Here is a 27,037-nt window from a genome sequence, read left to right as displayed (position 1 = left end):
AAGAGAAACAAGACAATCTACCAAAGTGGGGAAAGGTGCTTAACATCTTCATATGTGACAGTGGCCTGTCACCTTGCCTAGTGACATCACAGCCATCTTAGCATGTCAGGAGTACTCTACGTCCCCACTATAGCAAAGTCACCTAAGAGCACATTCCTTACACTGGTGTCCTTACCCACAAGTGATACATGACTACTCTTGAAAACTATGCTTCTGACAGGGAATTAATACCCAGGAAAAAAAAATAAAAACACTTTGTGGCAAAATAAGCAATCTTATTGAAGAATGGACCACAGTGGCTGGGTGCTGTTGGCACATGCCTTTAATCTCAGGAGTCAAGAGGCAGAGGCAGGTGGATCTCTGGGAGTCTGAGCCCAGCCTGGTCTATAGAGTGAGTTCTAGGACAGTCAGAGCTACACAGAATACCCTGTCTTTAAATCTATGAGGACTACTAAGAACTCAAGAACAATGGCAATAGGTTTTTGCTCCTACTGCACGTACTGGCTTTGTGGGAGCCTAGGCAGTTTGGATGCTCACCTTACTAGACCTAGATGGAGGTGGGTGGTCCTTGGACTTCCCACAGGGCAGGGAACCCTGATTGCTCCTTGGGCTGACAAGGGAGGGGGACTTGATTGGGGGAGCGGAATGGGAGGGAGTGGCGGGGAAGAGACAGAAATCTTTAATAAATAAATAAATTTAAAAAAATAGAAAAACTAAAACCAAAAACAAACAAAAAGAATGGGCCAAAGCATGCACAGGTCCCAGCCAGCAAGGCAAGTCCCAGCACTGAGAGGGGACAGTGGACACAGCTCCCTTCCCTAACCAAGACGCTCGCTCCAATTAATGACCATTTGCAAAAGAAAAAATTGCTTTTCTCCCAGTGTTGTCTCACTTAAGTGTTGGTACACAAACCACATTCAAGGGAGACCCAGTGCCCAGCTGTAGAGGCCAACACAAAGCAAACGGTGGCATTTTTGTGGACTTTTGTCATATGTTGCTTTTTTGTAAAAAAAAAAAAAAAGCAAAACCTTACTGGTCTTTTGCTTGTATATTATGGTTTCCAATTTTGTAGGTTTTGTGTGTGTGTGTGTGTGTGTGTGTGTGTGTGTCTGTTTCTTGTGTTTTGTTTTTTGTTTTTCTAGTTTGTTTATTTTTCTTATTTGTCTGTTTCCTGAAGAGAAAGAAGGCTTGAAGTTGGAAGTGTGTGAAGGTAGGGAGGATGTGGGAGGAATGAAGGAGAGCAAAATGTGATCAGAATATATTATATGAAAAAGTTATCTTCAATTGAAAAATTAAGTTAAATTTTTTTTTAAAAAAAGAATGGATCTAATAAACTTCTTAAGCTAGCCATTGGGAAAATGCACATCCGGCCCCTGATGCGATGCATCTCAGTCTAGTTAGGAAGGCTACGTCGAAAGACAAAGGTAAGTGCCAACAAGGATGTAGGGAAGCACTACTGGTGGGAATGTACTGAAGCATACAACTATGGAGAACTGTATGGTAGTTCTGTAAGAAAAACTAAAACATGAGTACTTCCCATACCACCTAGTAATTCCATGGCTGAGCATAGAGCCAAAGAGAACAAAATCAGTACACTAAAGATTGTCTGTACGCCCAGCCTATTTCGGAACTGTCCCAAAGAGCTCAGGTGTGTAAATCAACCTGGGGACCCACTGATGGGTGAGTGGAGGAAGAATATCACACACTGTTTAGCTATGAACTGTGAACTCCTGCCGTATGCAACGCCCTGAACAGAACTAGAGGACATTGTGTTGGCTGAAAGAAGCCAAACAGAAGCAAATCCAGATGTATCCAAAGAGATTTATTCCAAATGAGAACGTTACACACCTGCCTTCCTTCACCATTGTTAAGCACGAGTTCCCTATACGACCCGGACCCCAAGCACACACTAAGGCTCTTCACCTACATCCCACCAAGCCCTCTGCTTTCTGCTTGAAGACCTCAGCTCCGTCTCTAAGTCACGCTGTGTCTTCACACTCTAGGGGAGAAGCCAGCTACTACGATGTTCTCCCCGGTGATGTAGCTGGCATCTGAGGAGCATAGGAAAGATACGATCCCGGCGCAGTCTTCTGGCTCCCCTAACCTGAAGGAAAGAAGAGGTAAGGTCATAGGAAACACTGAGCTCTGATCTGGACTTCCACAGTCTGGGACGGGCACCTAGCATTCGCCAGGCTCAGTCAGAGGTGATGGCTGTTGGACTCATACTGCCCTCCTGCCCCCAACCCAGGACTCCCGATAGGGGAAGCAGCTGGCAGAGTGGAAGAAAAATAGCCACAAGGTCTTTTTCACCTTGAAATATAATTTTCCCTAAAAAGAAACATAGAGCGCCAAAGCCCAGAGCCCTACCTACCGCTGCAATCCATAGATTTTATTCATGTGAGGCAGAATGTCCATCATTGTTTTCTCCTAGGAAGAGATTTCAAAGCCAGTGTGAGGCAGAGGACTGCTCATACAATGGCATGGGAAGAGCATCATGGCTGACCCACACCTCTGTGGGAGCCTGAGATGAACACTAGTCTGCTCTAAGAAGACGGGGAGCCTCACTCGTCTGCAGAAGAGTAAAGGGTTGCTGCCCAAACTCTGACCCTAGGAGGGGGCTCTGGCTGCAAGTCCAGGCTCTGTGGGCCTCCATTCAGATGGAAAGCTGAAAAGGGACCAGAAGGCATATGGAGAAAGGGCGGGGGGGGGGGGGTATTGAGAGCAGGAGGCATTTACCACTTTCTCCCCGAGGCCAAAGTCAGTCCTGATAATTCCTGGCGTTAGGCAGTTCACGCGGATGCCTTTTGGAGCCAGCTCCACAGCCAGAGACTTGCAGAGGCCCAACAGGGCTATCTTACTGGTGTTGTAGACGCCCAGTTTCTGAGAAGCAAAGAAGGAGGCAGCGAATCAATATGGTATCAAGGGATCTTCCTGGAGCACAGGGTATGAAGGTGTGCCGGACTGCGGGCCTGAACAGATGCTCCCCTTGTTCCTCACCACCCCCACGGGAGTTTTCAGGGAGTCAGGTCCTTCTCTGTGTCACCCAGTTGCTGTCATGCTATCCAAGCTTGACACAGGAAACACTACACTTATCCTTTGGAAGTCAATTAGGAATCTGGGATTAGAAGATAGAGGGCCCTGTCTTGCCAGGAAACAAACTGGCATCACTTAGAGACAAATGGCAGATTTTGCCCCTTAAGGGCAAACTGAGATAATAATATCTGATCTGAAGCATTCACGGTACCACGCTTTGGGGGTACATATTAAACAACTTCTTCTTCTTCTTCTTCTTCTTCTTCTTCTTCTTCTTCTTCTTCTTCTTCTTCTTCTTCTTCTTCTTCTTCTTCTTCTTTTTAAATCTAGAATCACCCGGCAGTTCCCCCACTTCCCACTGCAAGGCCTGACAAGAGTCAAGGCAGCTGGCCCTCAGCGGGTGGGCCAGAGGCTGCTGTACTCAGTACTCACCGGCATTGGCATATAAGACACTAAGGAGGACACCAGAACAACAGAGCTTCCCCTTGAGGAGAAAGGGACACAGAGTGAAATTAGAGACTCATTCAATTAAAAGCGGCAGAAAACTGTGTTTTCACACAAAGAGGAAACAGCTCAGAGTTCACGGTGAAAATGCATGGCCCCCATCACCACCCCACATTCACTCACTCCCTCTTCTCCATGTGGGGCAGCAACTGGCTTAGCAACAGAGCTGGAGACTTCACATTGACATCCAGGATCTGAAATCCCAAATAACATAAAGGTTGGACTGAGAGATGAACACCATTGTCTGGGGCCTATGGTCCGGGCACCAGAACAGAACAAAACTCCGTAGGTATGGTGGGTAGCTGAGACTCTGAGTCCTTTTACTGTGTGTGAGGGTGTCTTAGTCAGGGTTTTATTGCTGTGAAGAAACACCGTGACCAAAAAACAAGTTGGGGAGGAAACCGCTTATTTGACTTACATTTCCACATTACTGTGCGTCATTGAAAGAAGTCGGGACAGGAACTCAAGCAGGGCAGGAACCTAGAGGCAGGAGCTGATGCAGAGGCCATGGAGAAGTGCTGCACCCCATGGGTAGCTCATCCTGTTTCCTTATGGAACCCAGGACCACCAGCCCAGGAGGGAATGCATCAAGCACAATGGTCTGGACCCTGACCCATCAATAACTGATTAAGAAAACACCTTACAGCTGGATCTTATGGAGGTGTTTCCTCAAATAAGGCTCCTCACCCTCTGACAACTCTGGTTTGTATGTCAGATTGACATAGAACAGCCAGCACAGAGGGTCAGAGTTTGTCAGGGGCAGACATACTTCTGAGGCCCCAAGTTCCCCAGGCCTCAGAGAATTACCATACTCAGCTCCCAGACAACCTCCACTACAGTAAAGGGGAAAGGCCAGGAAGCATGGGGAAGAAAAGGAGAAGAACTTGGTTATCAATGACTGACTGGAAGGAGGAGCATGGGTAAGAGAAAAGAAATCTGTACTCGGCACCTAATCTACCTCATAAAGGGTTTAGAATGGGGGCTGGTGATGCTCGTCATGTATGTGCTGTTGTGGATACGATTTTAGTTGGGTTAGGTTGAGTTAAGCATTTATGCAATGTTGGGCATCAAATCCGGGTCATCTTTTCAAAAAAGAAAAGAGCTGGAAAAGTCTGAATGTGGTGGATGGGTGAGGTAGAGGAACTGGAAGGTGGATCAAGGAGGCCGTGGAACTTGAGAACCAGAGGGACAAGTGGGGCACAATCTACCAAGAGAAAATGTAGGGGTGGCCAAGGAAAGAAGAGCCACAGAAAGAAATGGTACACTCAGATCACAGGCCCATTCCCTGCCCCCAGGGACAGGAGGGGGATCAGATCTGACTAGTCATAGGTGGGCTCATCAGGAAAACAGGGCTGGGGGTCTGCAGAGGCAGGGGGAGCTTCCTGACTTCCCAGTGGCTTCCAACTGAGACGGCAGAACTAGGGAAGAACCCCATCTGTCGGTTTCTGTGGGTCTTTAGAACAGCCAGACTGAAGGTTCACCAAGGTTCCAATGAATCCAGATTGTGACAGTTTCATAAACCTGGGTCAGAGGGCTCTGCCATAGCCAGACCCCCAAAATAATGTTTCTGGCATCTCAGGACTTAGTAGCAGTGACCCACACAAGGGGAAGAAACACAGAAGCTACAGAAACCTGGCAGAGACTGGGCATGGACAACACCCATTGAACTGAATTATACAAAGTCCGGCTCAGAGAAGCCCCATCTCCATCCATCAGTACCAGTGCAGACACAGCTGTGTGGGAACCCGGGCATGTGCACATGCGTTTGTGCAATCGTGAGTACACACACACACACACACACACACAATGTAGGATATGGAAGGTATCTCCTCACCTTATCCCAGATCTGTTCACTGGTTCCCAGGGTGCTTCCCACAATAGGATTGACTCCTGCCACACACACCAGGAAGTCAACACCCCCGGAGTGTTCCAGGGCCTGCAACACAAAGGGGAGGGCATACAGGTGAAGGCACGGAGTCAAGAGTGGTAATGACCCAGAGAAATCTGAAACGTTCCCCACAGGTTCATATTCTGTCTGTTTTTTTCCCAGCTATTACACTGGGGAGGCAATGGATCTTTAGGAGGCAGAGCCAAGCTGGCAGAAGGTCACTGAGGGCATAGATCTAATCTACCTACGTGAGAAGTAGAGAAAGACAAGATCTCCTGAGTGAACTGGGAGCGTGGGGACCTTGGGAGAAAGTGGGGATGCAAGCTGGTACAACCCCTTTGTGGCGATTTCTCAGACAATTAGGAAACAACCTTCCTCAAGACCCAGTAATACCACTTTTGGGTATATATCCAAAGAATGCTCAATCGTGCCACAAAGACATGTGCTCAACTATGTTCATAGCAGCATTGTTTGTCATAGCCAGAACCTGGAAACAATCTAAATGCCCCTCAATCGAAGAATGGATAAGGAAACTGTGGTACATTTACACAGTGGAATACTACACAGCAGAGAAAAATAACGACAGCTTGAATTTTGCAGGAAAATGGATGGAGCTAGAAAACATTATTTTGAGTGAGGTAACCCAGACCCAGAAAGACAATTATCACATGTACTCACTCAGAGGTGGTTTTTAAACATAAAGCAAAGAAAGCCAGTTTACAAACCACAATCCCAGAGAACTTAGACAACAATGAGGACACTAAGAGAGACTTACAGAGATCTAATCTACATGGATAGTACAAAAAAACCAAGATCTCCTGAGTAAATTGAGAGCATGGGGACCTTGGGGGAGGATTGAAGAGGGGAGGGGAGAGGCAGGGAGGGGAGCAGAGAAAAAATGTAGAGGTCAATAAAAATCAATAAAATTTTAAAAAAGAAGGAAGCAAATAGCATTTAAAAAATAAGAATAAAAAGAAGGTCACTGGGAGCAGTCCTTTGCAGGCTATAATTGGCCTGCCCACAATAGAGACCACACTTTCTGCTTCCCTGTCTACAGAAATGGGAACAGACTTGACCACACACTTCCACACCCATGCCTTCCCCAGAATGATGGACTGAAGCCACAAACCAAAAGAAACCTTTATTTAAGTTGTTTCTGCCAAGTATTGTGACCGCAGTGACTTACTGGCCATCCTGGGTCTGTGCCAGGTTAGAGCCGGATCCTGACAGAGACTGAATAAAACGGCAGTTCTTGCCTCCTTGGATGCATCTAGTTTCTTCCCTGTAAGACCTGTGATTGGCTCCTGGGCCCCACCCTTCCAACCCCACCCTTCCAAACCTCTGCTCCTAGGGGACCTGCTTTCAGCTCTTCCCTTTCTAGTTGATTCCTTCTCTGCCTTTTTCTCTGGCCTGAACCAATCCTTTGTCCTCAACACCTGTCCAGTCCCTGTTCCTTCGGATCCCACCTCACCACTCACTTCTTCCAGGGAGATCACCACAGGACCTGAGCCTAAAGCTTTTGTTTCAGAGGTTAGCCTAATGGGCTATCAATACAGTACATGTTGGGTCAGGGCTACACAGCTCAGACTTTATTGTGGAGACAGAGCACTTGGGGCTGCAGCAACTCCGGCCCCTTTGAGGTTCTAGGCAAGCTCCTCGGTCACGCCCAAACACTAGTCATCTCTCGGATTAACACGAGCAGCGTGGCTGTTTCCTTCCAGGCAGGAAATTGGACTACCCTGAGAATGTGGGATTAGCCTCATTTACAGCCCTGGAGACCCCAGCAAATTGGACTACCCTGAGAATGTGGGATTAGCTTCATTTACAGCCCTGGAGATCCCAGCAAATTGGACTACCCTGAGAATGTGGATTAGCCTCATTTACAGCTCTGAAGACCCCAGCTTCCTCGTGCCAGGGTTAGATCGGTGTCTTTCCGTCTACCCCAGCCCATGGCTCCTTACTGTGGTCACAAGGTGCTGGCGGTCCTCAGCCTTTCCCACATGGCACACAGTGCCCGTCACACTCAGCCCCTCCTCCTTCAGTGTGGCCACTGCATGGTCCACATTCTGCTGCTTCCGGCTGCTGATGACCACATGGGCCCCATCCTGGGCCAGACGCCGGGCGATGGCAAAGCCAATCCTGTGGGCAGAAGAGGAGATAGTGGTGATGGTTTCGGCCCTCTCCGTCTTGTTCCCAGGCGGACTCCAATGACGACGTCAATTGTTTCCCTGACATTGCCCAAGAGTGGCTTCAAAATCTTCAATAGCAGACATTTTGAGTACCTGCTACATGCCAGGCCTTCACGGTCTTCTTATTTCATTATCACAGCTTTATTATGATAATTATATTATACAGATGAAGATGTTCTCATATTTTATTAAAGGAGCTTTGAAAAGAAAAGGCTACACCATCAGAAGAGATGAGGTCTTGGTGGTATCAGGACTAATTAAGGAGACTCTTCCTAACTAGTCAGCCCTGTTACTCTACTCCCCGGCCTCAGGGCTCTGGCAGGGATTGTACGCTTCCTAAACTAATGCCTTCCCTCTGGTCTGCAATTTTAAAATGTTTCTGCCGGAGAATGTGCTATCCCCTAGGTCTCCTAACACTGAGGAGGTCTGGACTCTGGACCGGTACTGGTTAAGCGGCTCCAATCATGGAAAAGAAAGAGGCATGTGCCCGTGTCTTGTTGAAACTTTCTGGGTGGTTGAGAATTTTAAGTGTATTTTATGAGTTATGAATATTGAGAATTGGGAGCATACAAAAGATTTAAGACATCACTGGGATCTGGATACTCTAGTTCTTTTGTTTTCCCCAGAAATTCTAAACCGTTCTAAATGTATTGGTGATGTTAAGACCATAAAAGATCAAGAGGATGGCGGTCTCCCCTCCTTCTGATGATGGTAAGGACTCATTATAAATGCATATTGTTACAGGGGCCAGAAGACAGATGGAACTGGGGGATATGGGAGGCCTTGCAAGGGTACATAGAACACTCTGAGCTGGTGGCCAGACATCAGCCTGCACATGCCTGGTACTATATGCAGGATGAGTCTAAGACACAGTAGATGTCAGGCTTCTTTCTGTTAGCGGAATACTCAAAAAACACTGGCCAGGTAGATATGGAAGACAAGGAAGCAGATGTGCTGTTCTAGTGGTCACTGTTTATTACGGATTGTCAGATGGTCAGAGGCAACATTCAGACTCTGCCCTGATTGTCTTACAGCAGCTGGTTCTGTAACTATGAATCTTCTGGAGCTCAGAAACCTGGTATTTTAGGGAGAGATGTTGAGACACAGAGTTAAACACCAGAGCTGTGTGATGGAAGTGGGGGGGAGACCACAGGGATATATGAGATGAGTGTATCCACGGGTACCATGGCAACATCTCCTAGTAACAAGCCAGCCAGGGACTTCCATCTCTCACCCTTTTGTAGAGCCAGTGACCACAGCCACTTTATTAGCCAGGGTACATTTCTCATCTGCTCTTTTCTGGAACATTCTTGCTGAGAGAGGGACTGAGGCACACTGATAGCCCCTAAAGACCCGTGGGACAGACCTGAGAATGGCAGCCATTGGAGAGAGACCTGCAACGACAATCATAATTATGGAACACATTAGGATTTGTGCTCTCTCGGGTCCTCCACGAAGTCTCTGACAGGTGTCCCACCACCCTCCAAACTTTCCAGACAATATATAACCCTGTTGCGGCATAATCTTTTTGTACACTGTGAAGACGTGCCTCTGCCTAAGGTGCTTTCTGCTTGGTTTAATCAGGAGCTGAATAACTAGGCATGAGAGAGTAAGCAGGGTTTCCAGATAGAGAAAGAAACTGAAGCTCGTGGGATTAAGCCAGTGAGACGAGGAGGGAGTCAGATATACAGTAGAGGAGGTAACAAGCCATGTGCCAGAATGTATATTAATATACATGGATTTATTTAAGTTATAAGAGCTAGCTGGGAATAAGCTTAAGCTATAGGTCAAGCATTCACAATTAATAAGAAGTTTCCATGTGATTATTTGGGAACTGTCGGTCGTAAGGAAGACCAACTACGGAGCCCTTCGTGTCCTTCCTCTAACCTAGGCTCTTTTCAGGCTTCCCATAGGGAGCCACCAGCATAGTGTGTAACCAGGCATGGGGCTGGGCCCTGAGAGATCCTCGCCTGACCTACTTCCAACCCTCCAGGAAGAAATGTCACTGACGATGTGTTTCTTAGAATCACCTTGGCACTTCTTACACACATCCTTTATCTCAACTTTTCACTTCCTTTGGAGGGTTGAACACAGGGCTAATATATGTTAAGCATGCGCTCTGGCTGCTTCCCAAGCCCTTAAGACCTTAAGTCCTTAGGCATTGAACTTATTTCTTCTCAGCATCTTCAGTTTCCAGCCATTCCCTCACCTATCACAATCTTCTCTTCCCTCAGATCCCTTCTCAAAGCAACAGCAATACTCCATTTGTCGGAGCGAGTAAACTTACCAGCGCATCTGACAAGCCAGGTGTTTCCCTCAACACAAGACTCCCAGCTAACTCTGTGTGAAGCCTAGCTATCCACTCTTTTCCTGTTCTGGACACTGTCACCAGGCCTCTTTCCTCATCTCCTTCTGACCCAAGGTCACACCTCCCAGACTTGTCTGCCCAAAAAGTCCATGTCACCTTGTCATTTTTTTATTTTATTTTATTTTTTTATTTTTATTTTTGTTTTTCAAGACAGTGTTTCTCTGTAGCTTTAGAGCCTGTCCTGGAACTAGCTCTTGTAGACCAGGCTGGCCTCAAACTCACAGAAATCCACCTGCCTCTGCCTCCCAAGTGCTGGGATTAAAGGCATGTGCCACCACTGCCCGGCTGTCACCTTGTCATTTTAACTGATTCAGTAATACTTCATCTCTGAAACCATCTCCCAACACAACTTTCATCTCAAACCCCGCCTCACCATGTTTAATCATCATGGTCAGTTTGATTGACTTGAGAGTGCCCCTGGCATTTGGGGGCTCACCTTTGGATATCTGTGAAGATGTTTCCAGAGAGGATCACTAGGAGGGAGGTGCCCTGAAGGAGATCCCAGACTGAACAAATAGAAGAAAGACAAGGAGTCAGATGAGAGCCAGTGTTTGTCTGTCTGCATTCGCACGCACTGACTAGCTGTCTTGTAGCCCCTGCCAGCCCTCTCTGCCATGGTGAGCTGTACCCCTTCTTAAACTATGAACTGGAATAAACCCTTACTCCAGTGAGGGTATTTTGCCACAGCATGGAGAAAAGTAAGAAATGTATTCCCTTTCCACCTCATCAGAAGAAACAACCGTTCTCTAGACTGGCTACTTTCAGAAGCATACTTCAAGGCAAATAGTTGCTCAGGAGGTGGTCTTGGGAATCAAGGTTAAAATTGGAGTGGAATAGACAAGATGAAAGAGAAAATGACCTAAGAGAGGTCCCTGATCCTGTACCCATAGTAGATCTCTCCGCTCTGCTACGGTTCAACTCTGCTGAGGCACCCTGAGCCACCGATTCAAATGCCAGAGGGAATCCAGGGAAACTGACGGCTTAGGTTGGACAACATCTGCAGTGCCTTCAGGACTTTAGAGACTTAACACTGAGAGTTCCCTTCCAGGAAACTCTCGAGTCCTGTGCAAACCAGGAGGGGCTGCTTTCAGGGTCTGTTTCCAGCGCCTGGCAGTCAGTGGCCAGAGTCCAGCTGAAGCAGCAAAGGCTTGTAGGTTCTTGACATACACAGCAACAAAAACAAGTTCCGCCCCCCCCAAGAAATTTGTAATAAATTAATATAAAAATTATAATAACTAAAGATTATTGCCCAGGGCTGAAAAAGAAAGAAAAGACGCTTAGGGGAAGTGAGGTGGAACTTGGGGCTAGATCAGCCTATGTTAGGAAATAGAACTGAAGAGTTCTCCAGTCACAGAGTGACCTGGGTCCTGAGAGATGACTGACTGTAGAGGAAACAGCCTAGATTTAGGGGAAATGATGTGGGACACCATGGAATTAGAGGAAGTTCCTAAACCAGGCTGTGGTGGTGCACACACTTAAACCCAGCACTCGGGAGGCAGAGTCAAATGGGTCTCTGTGAGTTCAAGGCCAGTCTGATCTACACAGTGAAATACTGTCTAGACACTCCCCCACCCGCCTCCCAAAAGAAAGTGCCTGAAGATTTACATTAAAATTGATGTTTGAATGTAAATAAATGGTGGTATAACTGTCCCTAATGTCCCTCTGGGCCTTGGCAACTGAAAATCCTCGTCACTCTCCATGTGTCTTGTCTTCATTGTGATTTAATTCTTACCCTGCTTCTGACTGGTCTTCAAATTTTGAATACTTACTAATGACACACACAAGCAATGACTTAGTGAAGAAAGCTAACCTGACCTTTCTTGAGAACAGGTCCTAAGTCTTCAAAACGACACAAGGTCACATCTGTTCTCAACATAAAGGCTTTCAGCCACCAAGCACCTTTTATAAAAATCCTCAAGTTTCAAAGCAAGTTTAATCTCATTTATCTCAAGGAAAGGAAAGCCATCTTACAAATCATGTCAACACTTTACCCTTCGGGGCCTTGGGGTGTCACCACACTTGGAGATGAAACCGTTAAAGAGAAGATCATGTTGAAATAATGTTGTAGGCGTGGATGCTGATACAATCTGACTGGCTTCCTTGGGGGTGGGTAGTTACACCAGAGTGTGGTGGAGATGCATACACAAGGAAAGAAGGACACATGAAGACAGTGAAAAGGTGACACCTGCAAGCCTTGGAGAGATGGCAGGAGAAGCCAAGCCTGCCAGCACTTTGCTTGTGGGATTACAGGTTTCTGTGGTTTAAGTCACATGGTCTTATCAGAGTCATGGTAAATTAATGTAAGAAAGAAAAAAACTCAATGATTTTCTGTTATACCTTATATTCCCCTCAACTCTCCTTTTACTAGAAAAGGCACACTAAGAGCATATGACTTTCCAGAAAACAGTCAATAGAAAAACAAACAAAAGCAAACAAAACAAAACAAAACATGAGAGTTCAGGAATTTAGTTCAATGGTAGAGCTCTTGGCAGCAAATGCAAGGCCCTGGGTTCTCTCACCAACACAGGGGGGAGTGGGAAGAGAAAGAAATGAATCCACAAGCCTCAGATCCACAAATGTCTGGATCACAAAGGTGTTGATAAAGCCAATGAAACCAATGGGGCTTCTCCAGCACAGTAATAGCATCTGAAAGGCAACTGGGTGAAGGCTTAAGTCACAAACAATGCCACACCAGTTTGGAATTATGATTAATAGGGTGGTATTTATTTAAAGGGGAAAAAACTTACAGATCACCGTCAGCCCTCTGCACAACCAAGAAGGGAGTCTAGTCGCCTGCAGCAGGAAGTGAAGAGAGAGAGGAGAGGGAAGTGGCCGCTTTTTTAAAGGAGAGAGACCACACCCCAATGGGCTGGTATCTCAGCAGCTATAGGCTGGAGGAGTGGGAGGACCTCCCTCAACACCTCCCCCTTTTGTTTCAATAAGAGAGTTCTAAACCTACTATGAAATTATATACAATAAGTACAAATATCCTATTCTAACTAGCTTAGGTCTTGTATAATAAATAACTTGGCCAAGTCATGAGAGAAAGTAACTACATTTATATAGTCTTCAACCCCATCGAAGATCTGAGAAGGGAAATAATGTTACCTGGGTAATTAGGAAGTTCAGTAAAACAACTTCCAAAACATGCAACAAATCACAGAGACAACTAGCTACCTGGGCAATCACCCAAAGTCACATTAGCAGCGTTGAAGCAACCAACTTTGGCTAAGGCCTAACATAACTGACATACCATTTTCAAAGGCAAGCAACTTTTCAAAACTATCTTACCCTGTCTTGGCAGGATATGACAGTCCTGTTTTATCCATTGATGCACACTCTGTATCTTTGTCAGTGGTTGAGGTATGGGCATTTCTTTGCCCCAAGGCCAGTTCTGCCAAAAAAGAAAGGCTCCAGGTGGAGTGTCTTTGGTGCTCAACATTCTCTCGGGAATAGAGTGGTGTTGCCAGGAGCAATTGTGTCTCACTACCACAAAACTCTGAGTTAGATTAAACGCCATTTTCTACAGCTCTTTGAAGAAATTGAAGATTATCTATCTATACTGAGTATAATCTCTATATATCTAAAGAACCTGATTAGTCTAATTATAAATGACAAACTTAGATGACTATTAGTCTATATAATTCTCAATATCTATCTAACTTAAAGACTAAGACAATAAACGACTGTGAAACAAATGAGGACAATGACCTCCAAATATAAACAATGTACAAATATACATTGCAATATGGTAAATATATATCAATACACAAACATTATATAAGTATCTTAATCAGAGATAGAAATGTACACTGCAATATGGTAAATATATACAATATATATCAACACAATATATGTCAACACATAAAAATGTTTTAAACAGAGGTAGAAACATGCATGCATACAGTAGTCAATATAATTTAACTTTGTATCAATATACAAGAATCTATACCAATATATTTGTCTAAAAACAGTAACTCACAATTACAAATCTATTATCCCATCGTGCCTCTTTTTTTTAAAAAAAATGATCCCTGAGCTTATAAAATTCCTCCCCCAACCCTCAATCGTATACTAATTATAATCAACCCCTAAATGATGTCCCTAAACCCAAGGGCAAACTTTACTGGGAGAGGGGACGTCATCCTCTAGAATTACTTCCAGCTGTCATGGGGGCGACGTTCCTTCTGGGGGATCCTGTGAAAGTAAAATGATGGTTAAATTTCAAGATTAATGTCTTTTAAAATTGCCAATAGTCTCTGAGTATTTTGTGCAGGTCTGGCCAAAATGTTGTATAAGATGTGCACCATTTCAGCTAACCAAGTTGGAACTGTCTTGTGCAGCTGGTACCCAAAGCAGGTCTTGTAGTAGCGATATCAGTATCATGACGTCATATCAACCAGGTGGAGTTGTTGTTATGGAGCCCCATCTTCTTCCTGGAAACTTCAAATGTCACTTCAGGAAAAACTCATTGTTCATTGTGAAAAACTTAAACATTAATCATATAGATATATATGTATATATTCACTGACAGGCATGATAGATATATTCAATGAAAAGAATGATAGATATGAAGAAAAGCAAAGATGTTTTCTAAACTCATATTTCTTTCTGTCCCATATCATGGCTCTTGACATGAGACAGAAACTCCAGAAACTCTGAGTTTTTCTCTTACTAACAGGCTTGGAATTGGAGAGGGACTGAGCCAGAGTCCAACTTCAAAACCAGCTTTATAAATTTAGAAATATGGTTTAATATTACTTACACAACCCATTCAGTTTTCTTGATATTTCCTATTGGGCAGGTATTTTTCCATCTGTCAGTATCCAAACGTCCAGGATCCCTTGAATTTTTCAAAGATGAGTGTTTTCCTGTGGAGATAAGAACAGAACCCTGCCCCCATTCTATATGTTTTTTTTACCACCTGTATGAATATCATCATTGTGGATGAGTTGTCATTTCTCCTTTCCAAGAGGTTTCTCCTATTCAAATTGAAACTTTATTAATTTTGATGGTATCCACAATTTTTCTTCTCCTGTGGAAACAAGAGCAAAACACCTTCCCCAACGTAGCACATCTCCTGGCTTCCACTGAGAGGTCAGCACATCTTTGAAATAAATCGGTTGATTTAGTTCAGCAGACTTTTCCATTATCCAATGTCTTTCTGATGCTGTCGTTCCTTTCTCATTAGCGTTAAGAAAATTCAAGGTTAATAAAGCATTAAGCAATCTATTTCTGGGGGTATTTTCGGTCCCTTTCTGTTTGTTCAGCATATTCTTTATAGTACGATTTGATCTTTCTATAACTGCCTGACCTGTAGGATTATTTGGTATACCTGTAATGTGTTTTATATTATAATAATCAAAAAAGCGTTTCATTTTCTTAGATACATATGCTGGACCATTATCTGTCTTTATTTGTGCAGGTATACCCATGATGGCCATAACTTCCAATAAATGTGTGATTACTGAATCAGCCTTTTCCGAGCTCAGGGCAGCTTTGTTGGCAGCTCTTAGATCTGTCACCATTCTCCATTTACCAGATTTCTTTTTTACAATAAAGACAGGAGAATTCCAAGGGCTGGTTGATTCTTCAATATGGTGAGCATCTAGTTGCTCTTGCACCAGCTGTTCCAATGCCTGTAGTTTATCTTCAGCTAGAGGCCACTGTTTGATCCATATTGGCTTCTCAGTTAGCCATTTTAAAGGTAGGGCTGTTGGTACCTCTAAAGGTTTGGTATTTGCTGTATGTTCTTGTACAGCCTGAATGGCTGGTGACCTTTTTCCATAATACCTCATCATATCCTTCTCAGAATTATGAGTTCCTGGAACTACAGGAATGTTAACCTGGGTATTCCATTGCTGTAGCAGGTCATGGCCCCATAAATTTATGGCAATATTGGCTATATATGGCCTTAGTCTTCCTATTTGTCCTTCGGGCCCTATGCATTCAACCCATCTTGTGCTTTGTTTTACACGAGATAGGGTTCCAATTCCCAGGAACTGAACATCTACCTCTTGAAGAGGCCAATTCGGATGCCAAGATTCTGGGGTAATGATACTTACATCCGCACCTGTGTCTAATAAGCCTTCAATAAAAGTACCATTTATACAGACTCTTAGCTTTGGTCTTTGATCGTTAATAGAAGTCTGCCAGAATATACGTTTACTCTGTCCTACTGGGTTTTTTGACTCATCCTCCACACGTAATTCATCATTTAGACCAGTATTACTTTTTACAGCAGAAATTGGAGCTTTTAATTTTCATGGTGAGGCACGTTCTCCACTGTCACTGGGAATGACTGGGCCACTGATGGCTTGGGGGTCTGCGAGAGGCCCCTCAAGGAGTTTCCCGAAGGTATCGGGTTGCCTTTTTAGTCTGTTGTTGACCTGCATTCATTGGACCAATGTCGGCCTTTACCGCATCTCCTACATATACCTGAAGGCCTAGGTCTCCTATTTTTCATTCCCAGAGGAGATATTATTCCTAGAAATTCTGTGCCTGCAATCCCTTTTCAGATGTCCTAATTTACCACAATTAAAACACCTGGCAGTTTGATGTCTCCTCATTGCTGTGGAAATCGCTTCTCCTACCCAAGATTCATCATTATAGCTAAACGTCTCAACATTCATCGTATGCTGGATCCATTCATCCATAGGTGCTGATCTAGACTTTAAAGGCCCAATTATCTTTTTGCATTCTATGTTTGCATTCTCAAAAGCTAGAGATTCAAGAAGTATTTGTCTAGCTTCTGGGTCTGTTATCCCTATGTCCAGAGCCTTAATTAATCTTTGCAAAAAGTCAATAAAGGGTTCTCTCTGTCCCTGCCTAATTCTGGTATATGATTCAACCCTTTTTGCTGGATCTTGTATCCTATTCCAAGCATTTAAAGCTGCTTGGTGACATAGAAACAGTACTTCATTGTCATAAAGAGCTTGGACCTGTGGATCAGCATATTCTACTGCACCAAGAATTTGATCTTGGGAAACCTTGACACCTTTTGCTCTTCCTTGCTGTTCCACATGTTTGGATTCTTCTCTGAAATAAATTCCAAACATCAAGGAAGGTCCATTATCTAAAACTGCAGACACTAACTGATGGAAATCATGGGGGTAGCTCTAGCATTAGAAGCCCAAGTCCCTATCAGTTCCTTTACATATGCAGAGTGCAAGCCAAAATTAACAACAGCTTGCTTAATTTCTTTTAGATCATTCATTGCTATTGGCATCCATCTAGCTTCTCTGACTCCCTTTGAGCCTTTAGAAGTTGATGCTTTGTCAGAATTAAGTATAGGGTATGCTGCTAAAACCTTGGGTAAGCCAGTTCTAATACTTGGTGTTGGCATTGTATCCTGTCCTTGTGCCTTACTACTCTGTTCACCAGCACCAATCATTTCTTCAATCATTTCAAGTCTTTTTATTATTGTCTTTATTATTGTCTCTTTTGAATCCTGAATCTCTTGACCTGCATGAGTTTCTAGTAAAGATTGTATGGTTCTTAGGAGTGCCATATTCTTCCTAAATGATAGAATATGCAAAAGAATACTGAAACCTAGCAACCAGCAAATTAAGTTATCCCCAGAGTCATATAAACCTTACATGATATAACCCATTGTATTGGTAACCAGAACAGTAAAATTTGCGTTGGAAACGAAAACTGCCATATTACCTACTATCCAGCATGTAGCACTGTTGCCAAGTCGTGACCAAACAGGGTCCTTTTTCAGAGTCTGCCTAGTATTTGTTAAAAACTGGAAAATGTAAGTTGCTCAACAAAGTAAATGTAATTAAATCAATTCCAGAGACGGAACCAGAAACCCAGAATCCAGGGGTAGAGAAGAGCAACCTGGGAGCCACTTATGCCTCCATGTGACAGAGTCACCCTGAGGGGTTGCAGCTTTCAGCAACCGCGTGCTCTGGTTTGCGCCACTTAAGAGCTGTGCTTGCAAGGGAGATTTAAAAATGACTCAGAAAACAGCAAACCACGCGGGCAGAGACTACGCAGGCCTGTGGAGTTTAAATCCACGTGGGGAGGCAGACGATAGGGTGCGTGGGGACTGGAAGTCAATCTGAGGTGTCTAAAGAGAAAATATAAAGAACTGCAGCAATAAAAGCCAGTGCGTGATGATTTATATTAAGCTGCTGGCTCCACGCACAAGACACAGGCCACAAGGCCACCTGCCAGCCGTGGCAGCTGAGGAAGGGAGGCTCGCGCCAAGCCGAACTCACAGCCGGCAACCGAGCAGGGAAAGGAGAGGTCCTAACACCAAACGTTGGGTGCCAACTGAAGGCATAAGTCACAAACAGTGCCACACCAGTTTGGAATTATGATTAATATGGTGGTATTTATTTAAAGGGGAAAAAACTTACAGATCACCGTCAGCCCTCTGCACAACCAGGAAGGGGGTCTAGTTGCCTGCGGAGCAGGAAGTGAAGAGAGAGAGGAGAGGGAGGTGGCCGCTTTTTTAAAGGGAGAGAGACCACGCCCCAATGGGCTGGTATCTCAGCAGCTATAGGCTGGAGGAGTGGGAGGACCTCCTGCAACAACTGGGGGTCATGCAAAAACCAACCAACCAAACAAACAAACAAACAAACAAAAACCTGCCGTGTTTGCAGTTTTATACTCTGTCCCCAGACCTGCCAAGCTTTTCCACATACCAAATTATGTGTGCCCATTTTCAGCACAGAAAGTGTCACTATTGCTAATATCTGCCCCTCCCAAAGACAATGATGAAAGGGAACATCTATCTGGCTTGCAGCTTTGATATGTGGCTCACATTTCTAGTCCCAGCCAAGCTTGACGAACATCTACATAGAAAAAGATAGAGGTGGAGGTGCTGCTCAGAGACAGTGACAGGCACTTGTCTAACAAGCGCAGACCCTGGGTTCATTACTCAGCCCTGGAGGAGGAGGGGAGGGAGAGGCAAAGAAGAGACAGAAAAAAAAGTGGAGTGGACACAAGGACAGGAGAGGAGAGGGGAGAGGAAGGGAGGGGATGAGAAGGGAGAAGAGAAGAGGAGAAGGGAAGGAAGGGGAGGGGAAGAGAGGAGAGCGAAGGAGGGGAAAGGGAAAGAGGAGAAAAGAGGGGAGAAAGGGGGAGGGAAGAGGAGGGAAGGGGAAAAGAGAAGGGGAGGGGAGTGAAAGGGGAAGGGAAGAAAGCCTAAATAAATGGTGATATTTTCAATGTGACCAATTAAATCAATTCTTCAATCTTCTTCTTTGCCACAGATTAATAGATAAAAAATACACAAAAAAAGGAAAGGAAATTCAGATGAACAGATGGCTCAACAGTTAAGAGCAATGGCTGCTCTTCCAGAGGACCCAAGTTCAATTCCCAGCACCTACAAGGCAGCTCACAAATGTCTGTAGCTCCAGTTCTAGAGGATCCAACACCCCTGCACAGACACAGGCAAAACACCAATGCACATAAAACAAATCCTTTTTAAAAATTCAAAACCTGGTTTAAAAAAAAAAAGAAGGCTCATAAAAATCCCAGGGAGGGCTTAAGAGATGGCTCAGCTCTTAAGAGCCCTTGGCTGTTCTCCCAGCGGTGGGAGCCTGCTGCAGGGGTGAGGTGGGAGCTGCTGCAGTGGTGAGGAGGGAGCTGCTGCAGGGGTGAGGTGGGAGCTGCTACAGTGGTGGGAGCTGCTGCAGGGGTGAGGTGGGAGCTGCTGCAGTGGTGGGAGCTGCTGCAGGGGTGGGAGCTGCTGCAGTGATGGAAGCTGCTGCAGGGGTGAGGAGGGAGCTACTGCAGGGGTGAGGTGGGAGCTGCTGCAGGGGTGAGGTGGGAGCTGCTACAGTGGTGGGAGCTGCTGCAGAGGTGAGGTGAGAGACCTGAGTTGGGTCCCTGGCAACCACATTGGCCAGGGCCTGATGCCTTTTCTGGCCTCCAAGGGCACCTGGGCTCATTCTGGCACATGAACATACAAATAATTTTTTAATCTTTTGACGAGTTATGAGAAAAAATTAAAGACAAATAGGGTTACCACACAAGAAAAACTCACAGCCTCAAATACCTTCAATGGATGCAGTGGTGAGGTGGGAGCTGCTGCAGGGGTGAGGTGGGAGCTGCTGCAACAATGAGGTGGCAGCTGCTGCAGGGGTGAGGTGGGAGCTGCTGCAGGGGTGAGGTGGGAGCTGCTGCAGGGGTGGGAGCTGCTGCAGTGGTGGGAGCTACTGTAGTGGTGAGGTGGGAGCTGCTGCAGGGGTGAGGTGGGAGCTGCTGAGATGGTGAGGTGGGAGCTGCTGCAGGGGTGAGGTGGGACTGGCTGTAGGTACACTCTGGGACAGTGGATATAATAAGTAGGAGTGTCCTGGACTATTGTCAAAACAGGACTTTTGGGGAAAAATCAAGCAAAACCCACTGTTAAGAAATAAAGGCTCGGTGAATAATGACACCGCAAGCCTCTAAGTTCAAGAACTTGACTCTGTTTCCCCAGAAACCCATATGGTGGAAGGCGAGCACTGATCTGTGCAAGTGTGTGCACACACAGACAAATAAGTGTAACAAAATGACAGTGTACTCCTCAGAACATACGCCATAGGACAGCATCAAAGCAATATACCAAGAACCAAGTGTCCTTTAAACATTCCAGGAAAGGAAATAACTGACAGCAGTGAGATAATCTTTTAACTCAACAGGTTAATAAAAGATAAATACAAATAAAATAAGAATGGGAGAATAAAAAAGAAATAAAGAATGGGAGAATAAAAGCAGAAATTGAAGTATGGAGACACAGACCGGTCATCCCCAAACATGGAAAACTGAGGCAGAATTATAACTTTCAGGCCAGTCTGGGCTACATGGTGAGATTTTTTTTTTTGCTCCCCACACCACCCCTACCCACCTCAAAAAAAGGAGGAAAAGAAGGAAGAGAAGAAGACAGTAATATCTGTTAATTTTAAACACCTGGTTACTTCTTGGAGACATTGTAGTCGGAGGCTGCTTGTTCCTTCCCCGCTGCCCAGACTCGAAATAACCGCACAGAAACTGCATTAATTAAATCACTGGTTGGCCAAACACTTAAGTGTATCCCTCACTAGCTTTTACATCTAGAATTAACCCATTTCCATTATTTTATATTTTACCATGGGGCTTGTGACCTACCGGCAAGGTTCCAGCTGGCAGCTCGTGTCTTTCCCCTCTGGTGGCTACACGGTATCTCTTTGACTCTGCCTTTTTTCTCCCAGCATTCATTTTAGTTTTCCCCACCTAGCTCTACTCTGCCCTATCACAGGCCAACCCAGCTTCTTTATTCATTAGCCAATAAAAGCAGCACATATACAAAAGGATTTTCCACACTATTTCCTCTTTTCTTTTAAATAAAAAGGAAGGCTTTAACTTTAACATAGTAAAATTACATATAACAAAACAGGTATCAAGCAAGAATTATAGCTACAATATTTTATCTACTTTATCTTTTATCATAACAAGCCGCAGTATTTCAGCAAGTCAAAGGGCTTCACTCTGCAGAAGAGTGCTTAGGAAAGACCCGTGCATCCCTGACAGGTCGGCACCAGGCCCCAGAGGCTTACTGCTGACACAGAAGGCGCAGGAAGCAAAGAACAGCTTCCAAAAACAAGGCGCAACCATAAGCACGAATTGATTTCAAGAAGCGCTGGCTCTTGAGGGATTTGAATTTCTGCTGAGAGGCTTCTCTAAAATTCTTTTTAATGGAGTTCGGTCTTACTTAACCCTTTACACTTCCTACCCTTGTTTGTAAGTTGGAATGTTATTAAATTTTTTGACATAATATGCTACCCTTTCCTAGTGGAGCCCAAGGCAGCTTGAGAGACAGCAGGATTCCCAGGAATATCCACGAGACTCTTTCAGGCCCATGTGGAGCCCTCCTGTACGCTACCCTAGTCCTGTGGTGTCCCCTGGTGCGAGAAAGGAGCAAGGTTCAGCCCTGCGGAGGCAGCAGCTCAGTCCAGTGGTGTCTCTAGAGTAGCTACTGCAGCAAAGATCTGATATTTGATCTTTCACGTCCAGTTACAAATGAAACGAGATTGTCCATTCCTCCAGCAAAAATGAGTGCAGGCCTTAAGATGGTCTCTCTCCATGGCCTCACACTTCCGGTGGTGCCCAGTTACTGATCGACGGATCCCCTTAAAGTCAACTCTCACCCTTCTTCCGCGCAGGACCCCTGCTAGGAAGAGATTGGTGTGTTCTGGAAGCCTCTCATCTCCCTGAACTCCACATCTCTCCGTTTCCTAGGAGGACTCCTGGAAGGATACGGCGCACCTACCTGGGGCCAGTGGAGGCAGGCACTTGGATTCCTGGAGAGCTGTCCGGGGCTGTGGCAGTCACAAGGCAATACTGGCCATAAGCAACCTTTTATATTAAGCTCGGCCCCATCCTCTCTTGTTTCTCAGTCACCGCCCTAAAGCTCAGCCTGCTCGTTTTCAACCACACTCCCAAAGCCTTCGGATGACTCATGACACATGTCAGCAAAGTGTTGTCTTCTCAAAGTTACCAGTGGTATCTCTAAGGAACCCCCTCAGGCACGCCCCACGTACCGCCCCAGCTGGGTTCCTAGTAACCAAAGACCCTGAGGAAGATTGCTTTCTTTGTTCCTAGAAATGACTAGAAATAATAGAAATGACTAGAAATTATAATAAGAGAGAGGACCTAGAGAAGTGAGTTAGGTCATATGTCGGTGAACATCTAGTAAATAAATAAATATATAATTAATATATTTATGCATAAATACTTATTTTTGTGTATATATAAATGACTATCATAAATACAAGGGAAGATGGATATCCAAGGGCCTCCTGTGGCGAGACTGAATGAAGCTGTCACAGAATGAATTCCTGGAGATCTGTGGTCAACGGGAAGTATTTCATCAGATTTTTATCAGATTCACCTCATTCTAGAATTTCTTTTTGATCAAATTCACTCCATTCTAACCCACCATCTTGACTCCTCTGGAGGAATGTTTGTCCTAGAGCCCTAGATGTCTCTCTAGTGCTCTTTCCCTCCTCCTGACATCTGTAAGCTTTGCTCCTTCTCTGCAGCTTCCCTAAGACCCCAGGCACTGTTGTACAACATTTAGGTTCTTAAGAAACATGTATAACTTGAAAGGCTGTCACTTCACAGTAGGGTTTCACGAGTTTCAGACATGTGTTTATCTCTTCTTTGAAAGCGGTGTCATCCCTGCATACACATACGCCAAGTCTCTGGTGAAGCATTTCAGATATGCAGAACGGAGCTGGGTGGTGAAGCTGCCTCTCACATTTGACAAGTGCTGACATTTTTTCCTATTTTCTCCAACTTCTATTTAAAAAGCAAAAAGCATTAGAGCTTGAACCGAAGCTCTTTTGCACCTCTTCCAGACCCCATCACCTTCTCCCTTGCTTCCTGAGAGGCTCCATCATCCCAAAGTTACCTGCATCCTTTGTCCATAGTTTTACGTCCCTCCTCTGCATGCACTAATCCAGAGAAGTACAGAGCATTTCTTTGGCTTTATACTTTACCATGTGGTATTATCACACTAAACACACGAAACTTCCTAGTTCTCTGCAACCTTATGACTTGGGTATTGAACTGGGACACAGAGGTTCTCTAGTTTGTTCATAAATATTGCATGGACATAAAATTAGCTTATCCTTTTTCCTGTTGGTGGGTAATTACATTGTTTGAATTTTGATCAATTGTTTTTAAAAAAAACTGTCACCACAATCATCCTGTGAACTGTGAACTTCTGCTTGCACTGGACATGAACTTCTCCTCAGAGATCACATCTGGAAGGAGCTGGTTGAACCCAAGGACACATGGGTCACCAACTTAGTTTTCCAAAGCTTGCGTGAGCGCTGCTGTTCCTCCCCATCATTCCTAGTGCTCACTTTGCTTTTTATCACTCTGGTGGATGTGAAGAAGAATCATCTTTTATTTGACGCTTACCCTGGTTACTAGTGAAGTTGATCTTTATGTGTCTAAGGACCATTTGGGCTTCCTCTCCTATGAACTGTCTGGTCATTCCATCATTGGGTTGATTGACTGTCTCCTTTTTGGCCTTAAGGGTTCTCGCATACTTTGTACACTCTTTTGTTGGTAGTTTTTTTTTTGGCTCATTTCACCTACTTCTTGTCACCCACCCCTACCCCTACTCCCATTGCTGTCAACCCATGAAGAGTTTAGCACCTGGTTCATTGCCTCTTCCTAGTGCAGTCATTGTTTTAAATTTTAGGGGCCTCAGCTCTGTCTTAGTTAGGGTTTCTTTTCCTGAGGCCAAACACCAAGACCAAAGCTACTTGGGGAGGAAATGGTTATTTGGCTTACATTTATTATCATGGTTCATCATCAAAGGAAGTCAGGACAGGAACTCAAACAGGGCAGGAACCTGGAGGCAAGAGCTGATGCAGAGGCCATGGAAGGGTGCTACTTACTGGATTCCTCTTCGTGGCTTACTCAGCTGACTTTCTTATAGAACCCAGGACCACTAGCACAAAGATGGCACCACCCACAATGGGCTGGGCCCTCCCCCATTGACCACTAATTATGAAAATGCCCTACAGGCTTGCCTACAGCCTGATTTTATGGGAGTATTTTCTCAGATGAGGCTCCTTCCTCTTCTGATGACTCTAGCCTGTGTCAAGTTGACAGAAAGTCAGTCAGTGAAGCATCCAGAGCACACTCAGCTGTCTATAAACTTTTCCCCTGTGCAAGGCTCTAGTTTCAGGTTCTCTATTCAAAGCTATGGACTATATTTCTATCCTCTGTCACAACAATTTGATATTTTATTGTCATAACATTGTAAAAAGACTTTATCTAGTAAGGCATTAAAATGCTTTATTTATTTATTTATTTGTCTATTTATTTATTATTTTTTAGTTTTTTTGAGACAGGGTTTCTCTGTGTAGTTTTGGAGCCTGTCCTGGCACTCGTTCTGTAGATCAGGCTGGCCTCGAACTCAGAGATCCACCTGCCTCTGCCTCCCGGATGCTGGGATTAAAGGCGTGGGTCACCACTGCCCAGTTCTATTTTATTTTCTTTAGCAAAGCCATTTCTGCTGTTCTCAAATTTCCTCAATTTTCCATATGTATTCCATTTAAACAACAGCTACAAGGCTCAGTCTGATGACACATCCCTATGATCCTGGTCCTAACAAGGCTGAGGGAAGTTTAAAGCTAACATAAGCCATATAACAAGACCCTGTTTCAAAAATCACAAACCGGTGCTGGAGAGACGACTCAGAGGTTAGGAGCACCATCTACTCTCCCAGGAGACCAGGTTCCACTGCCAGAACCCTCAAAGTGACTCCAACAGTCTCTAACTCCAGTTCCAGGAGATCTGCTTGTGATTCTGGCCTCTGGCTCTGGGGCAACACCTGCACACATGGTGCACAGATAGCTATGCAAGCAGAACACCCACACACATAAAATATTTTTAATCAATTAATACTTTGACATATATTGTAATGGGTGCAGATAAGTATATTTCTGCTGTTGAGCTTTGTGAAATTGGGGAATATCTCCTCACTTATTCAGGTCTTCACTTTGCTCTTCAAATATAGATTATCTCTCCGTAAAGATGATGGGGAAACTGGGCATGGAGAGATGACTCAGTAGTTCAAGAGTGCTTGCTGCTCTTCCTTAGGACCTGGCACTGCACGCACATGCGTAAACCCACATTCACAAACACACACACACAGAGACACACACACATACACACAACATACACACAATTACAAATAAAACATTTCAAAAGGCTGTGCAATTTTATTCATATGAACACACATAGATGTCAAGGAATGCCCTTTTATTTTAATGTTTTTAACTAGAATTGTATACTATGATAACATGGTTGATTTCTACATCTTCATCTGAGTTACCTTCCTAATCCTAATTTCTTTTTATAGATTTTATGCATCACCAAAATTTTCCTTCTTTACGAGCGCTTAGACTTTTACTCTCTGTCTCAGTGTGCTGATTAGAGCCTCCAGTATAGCATTGACTAGACGGGGTACTTTGTCTTACACCTGACATCATTAGGAATATAGTTAGGACTCACCATTAAATGGCGCTTATTGTAGATGTGGAATAGGAGGGCTCTGTGGTGTTGGTGAAATTCTCCCCCAGTTCTATTTTAGGAGTTTTTAAAATTAGAAATGAGGGGGAAAGGCAAAAGCACCTTGACCTATGTGCTGCCATTTTGACTTCAGCCTCCATGTTACCTGCAAGGTGGAAAGAAGCTCAGGGTCCCAAGCCCTAGAGGAGCTGAGGACTTCCCAATGGCTGACCTCCTCCTCCCTCAACCACAGGAATAGTTACTATGTGTCTTTAGTTCTTGAGAAACATTGTGGCTGTTCTTAACAAGAGAAGGAATAAATGGATCTGATTGGTGGGACTGAAAGACCTGCATTGTATATCGACTGACAATGATGGGGAGTTCAAGGGAGCCTCTAATCTCTAAATCCTGATTGGTGAAAACTAGAACTGGAACTTGGCAACAAATGTTTGTGGCAACAAATAAACCCCACTTCTGCCACTGCCCGGGGCTGTCAGGACAGCACAGCTTCTGAGTCCTTGTCCCGCAGCCCTGATCCGTCAGTGGTCTGCTTGTGTGGTGCAGGAGTGCTGTCTCTCTCCTTCCTCATGGTCATAATGGCGTAGGTGTAAGAGAAATAATGTTAAAAGCCTAGAGGAAAAGTTGCTTCTATTGGGATGTCATGTGACTCCCTCCTGTGCTCTTCTGGAGAACTGGATTATGATGTTTTCCATTGGTGAACATTTCTTGTATTCTTGAGGCAACACCTGCATCACCGTGATTTGTTTTTCACAGATGACAGCAACAACTTTGTGATTTTTTGCTTGGACACTTACCACTGAGAGCGACACAATTATTTTTCTTTGGGTTTTGAATTAACTCTTTCAAAATGATAGAGGGGTCAGATTCTACTTTGAATGAGCAAAGCCACAAGAGAACATCATTCCAGTCCCAGAAATTTAAAAACAAGATAGTCCTCAGAATGGTAGCTTTTCTAGAATCCATCAGAGAGCTGAAGCAACTGAGTGCAATGAATTCAGAAGAGCAATGACAGGCCCTCAGGTA

General features: G+C 44.6%; 1 protein-coding gene across 5 annotated transcripts; it reads right to left on the bottom strand.

Moving 5' to 3' along the window:
* Positions 1-1,802: 1,802 nt before the first annotated feature.
* On the bottom strand, positions 1,803-18,407 carry LOC142835498 (dehydrogenase/reductase SDR family member 2, mitochondrial-like). 5 transcript variants are annotated; one of them, XM_075948977.1, is made up of 10 exons: positions 18,352-18,407; positions 10,419-10,488; positions 8,849-9,008; positions 7,387-7,564; positions 5,372-5,473; positions 3,661-3,731; positions 3,466-3,517; positions 2,737-2,880; positions 2,372-2,427; positions 1,803-2,104 (listed from the first exon to the last, which is right to left on the bottom strand). In XM_075948977.1, the coding sequence occupies exons 3-10, from the start codon at positions 8,995-8,997 to the stop codon at positions 1,993-1,995; spliced, it is 864 nt and encodes a 287-aa protein (XP_075805092.1). In that variant the 5' UTR covers positions 8,998-9,008; positions 10,419-10,488; positions 18,352-18,407; the 3' UTR covers positions 1,803-1,992. The 5 variants fall into 5 exon arrangements, with proteins under 5 accessions (XP_075805092.1, XP_075805093.1, XP_075805095.1 ...); XM_075948978.1 differs by lacking the exon at positions 18,352-18,407 and adding an exon at positions 12,730-12,771; XM_075948981.1 differs by having other exon boundaries at positions 2,017-2,104; positions 2,368-2,427.
* Positions 18,408-27,037: the final 8,630 nt, after the last annotated feature.

This window comes from Microtus pennsylvanicus, chromosome 15, assembly GCF_037038515.1.
Source record: "Microtus pennsylvanicus isolate mMicPen1 chromosome 15, mMicPen1.hap1, whole genome shotgun sequence".
Classification (NCBI taxonomy): Eukaryota; Metazoa; Chordata; class Mammalia; order Rodentia; family Cricetidae; genus Microtus; species Microtus pennsylvanicus.
The sequence above is the reverse complement of the archived record's forward strand: the minus strand, read 5'-3'. Positions and strand labels throughout refer to the sequence as shown.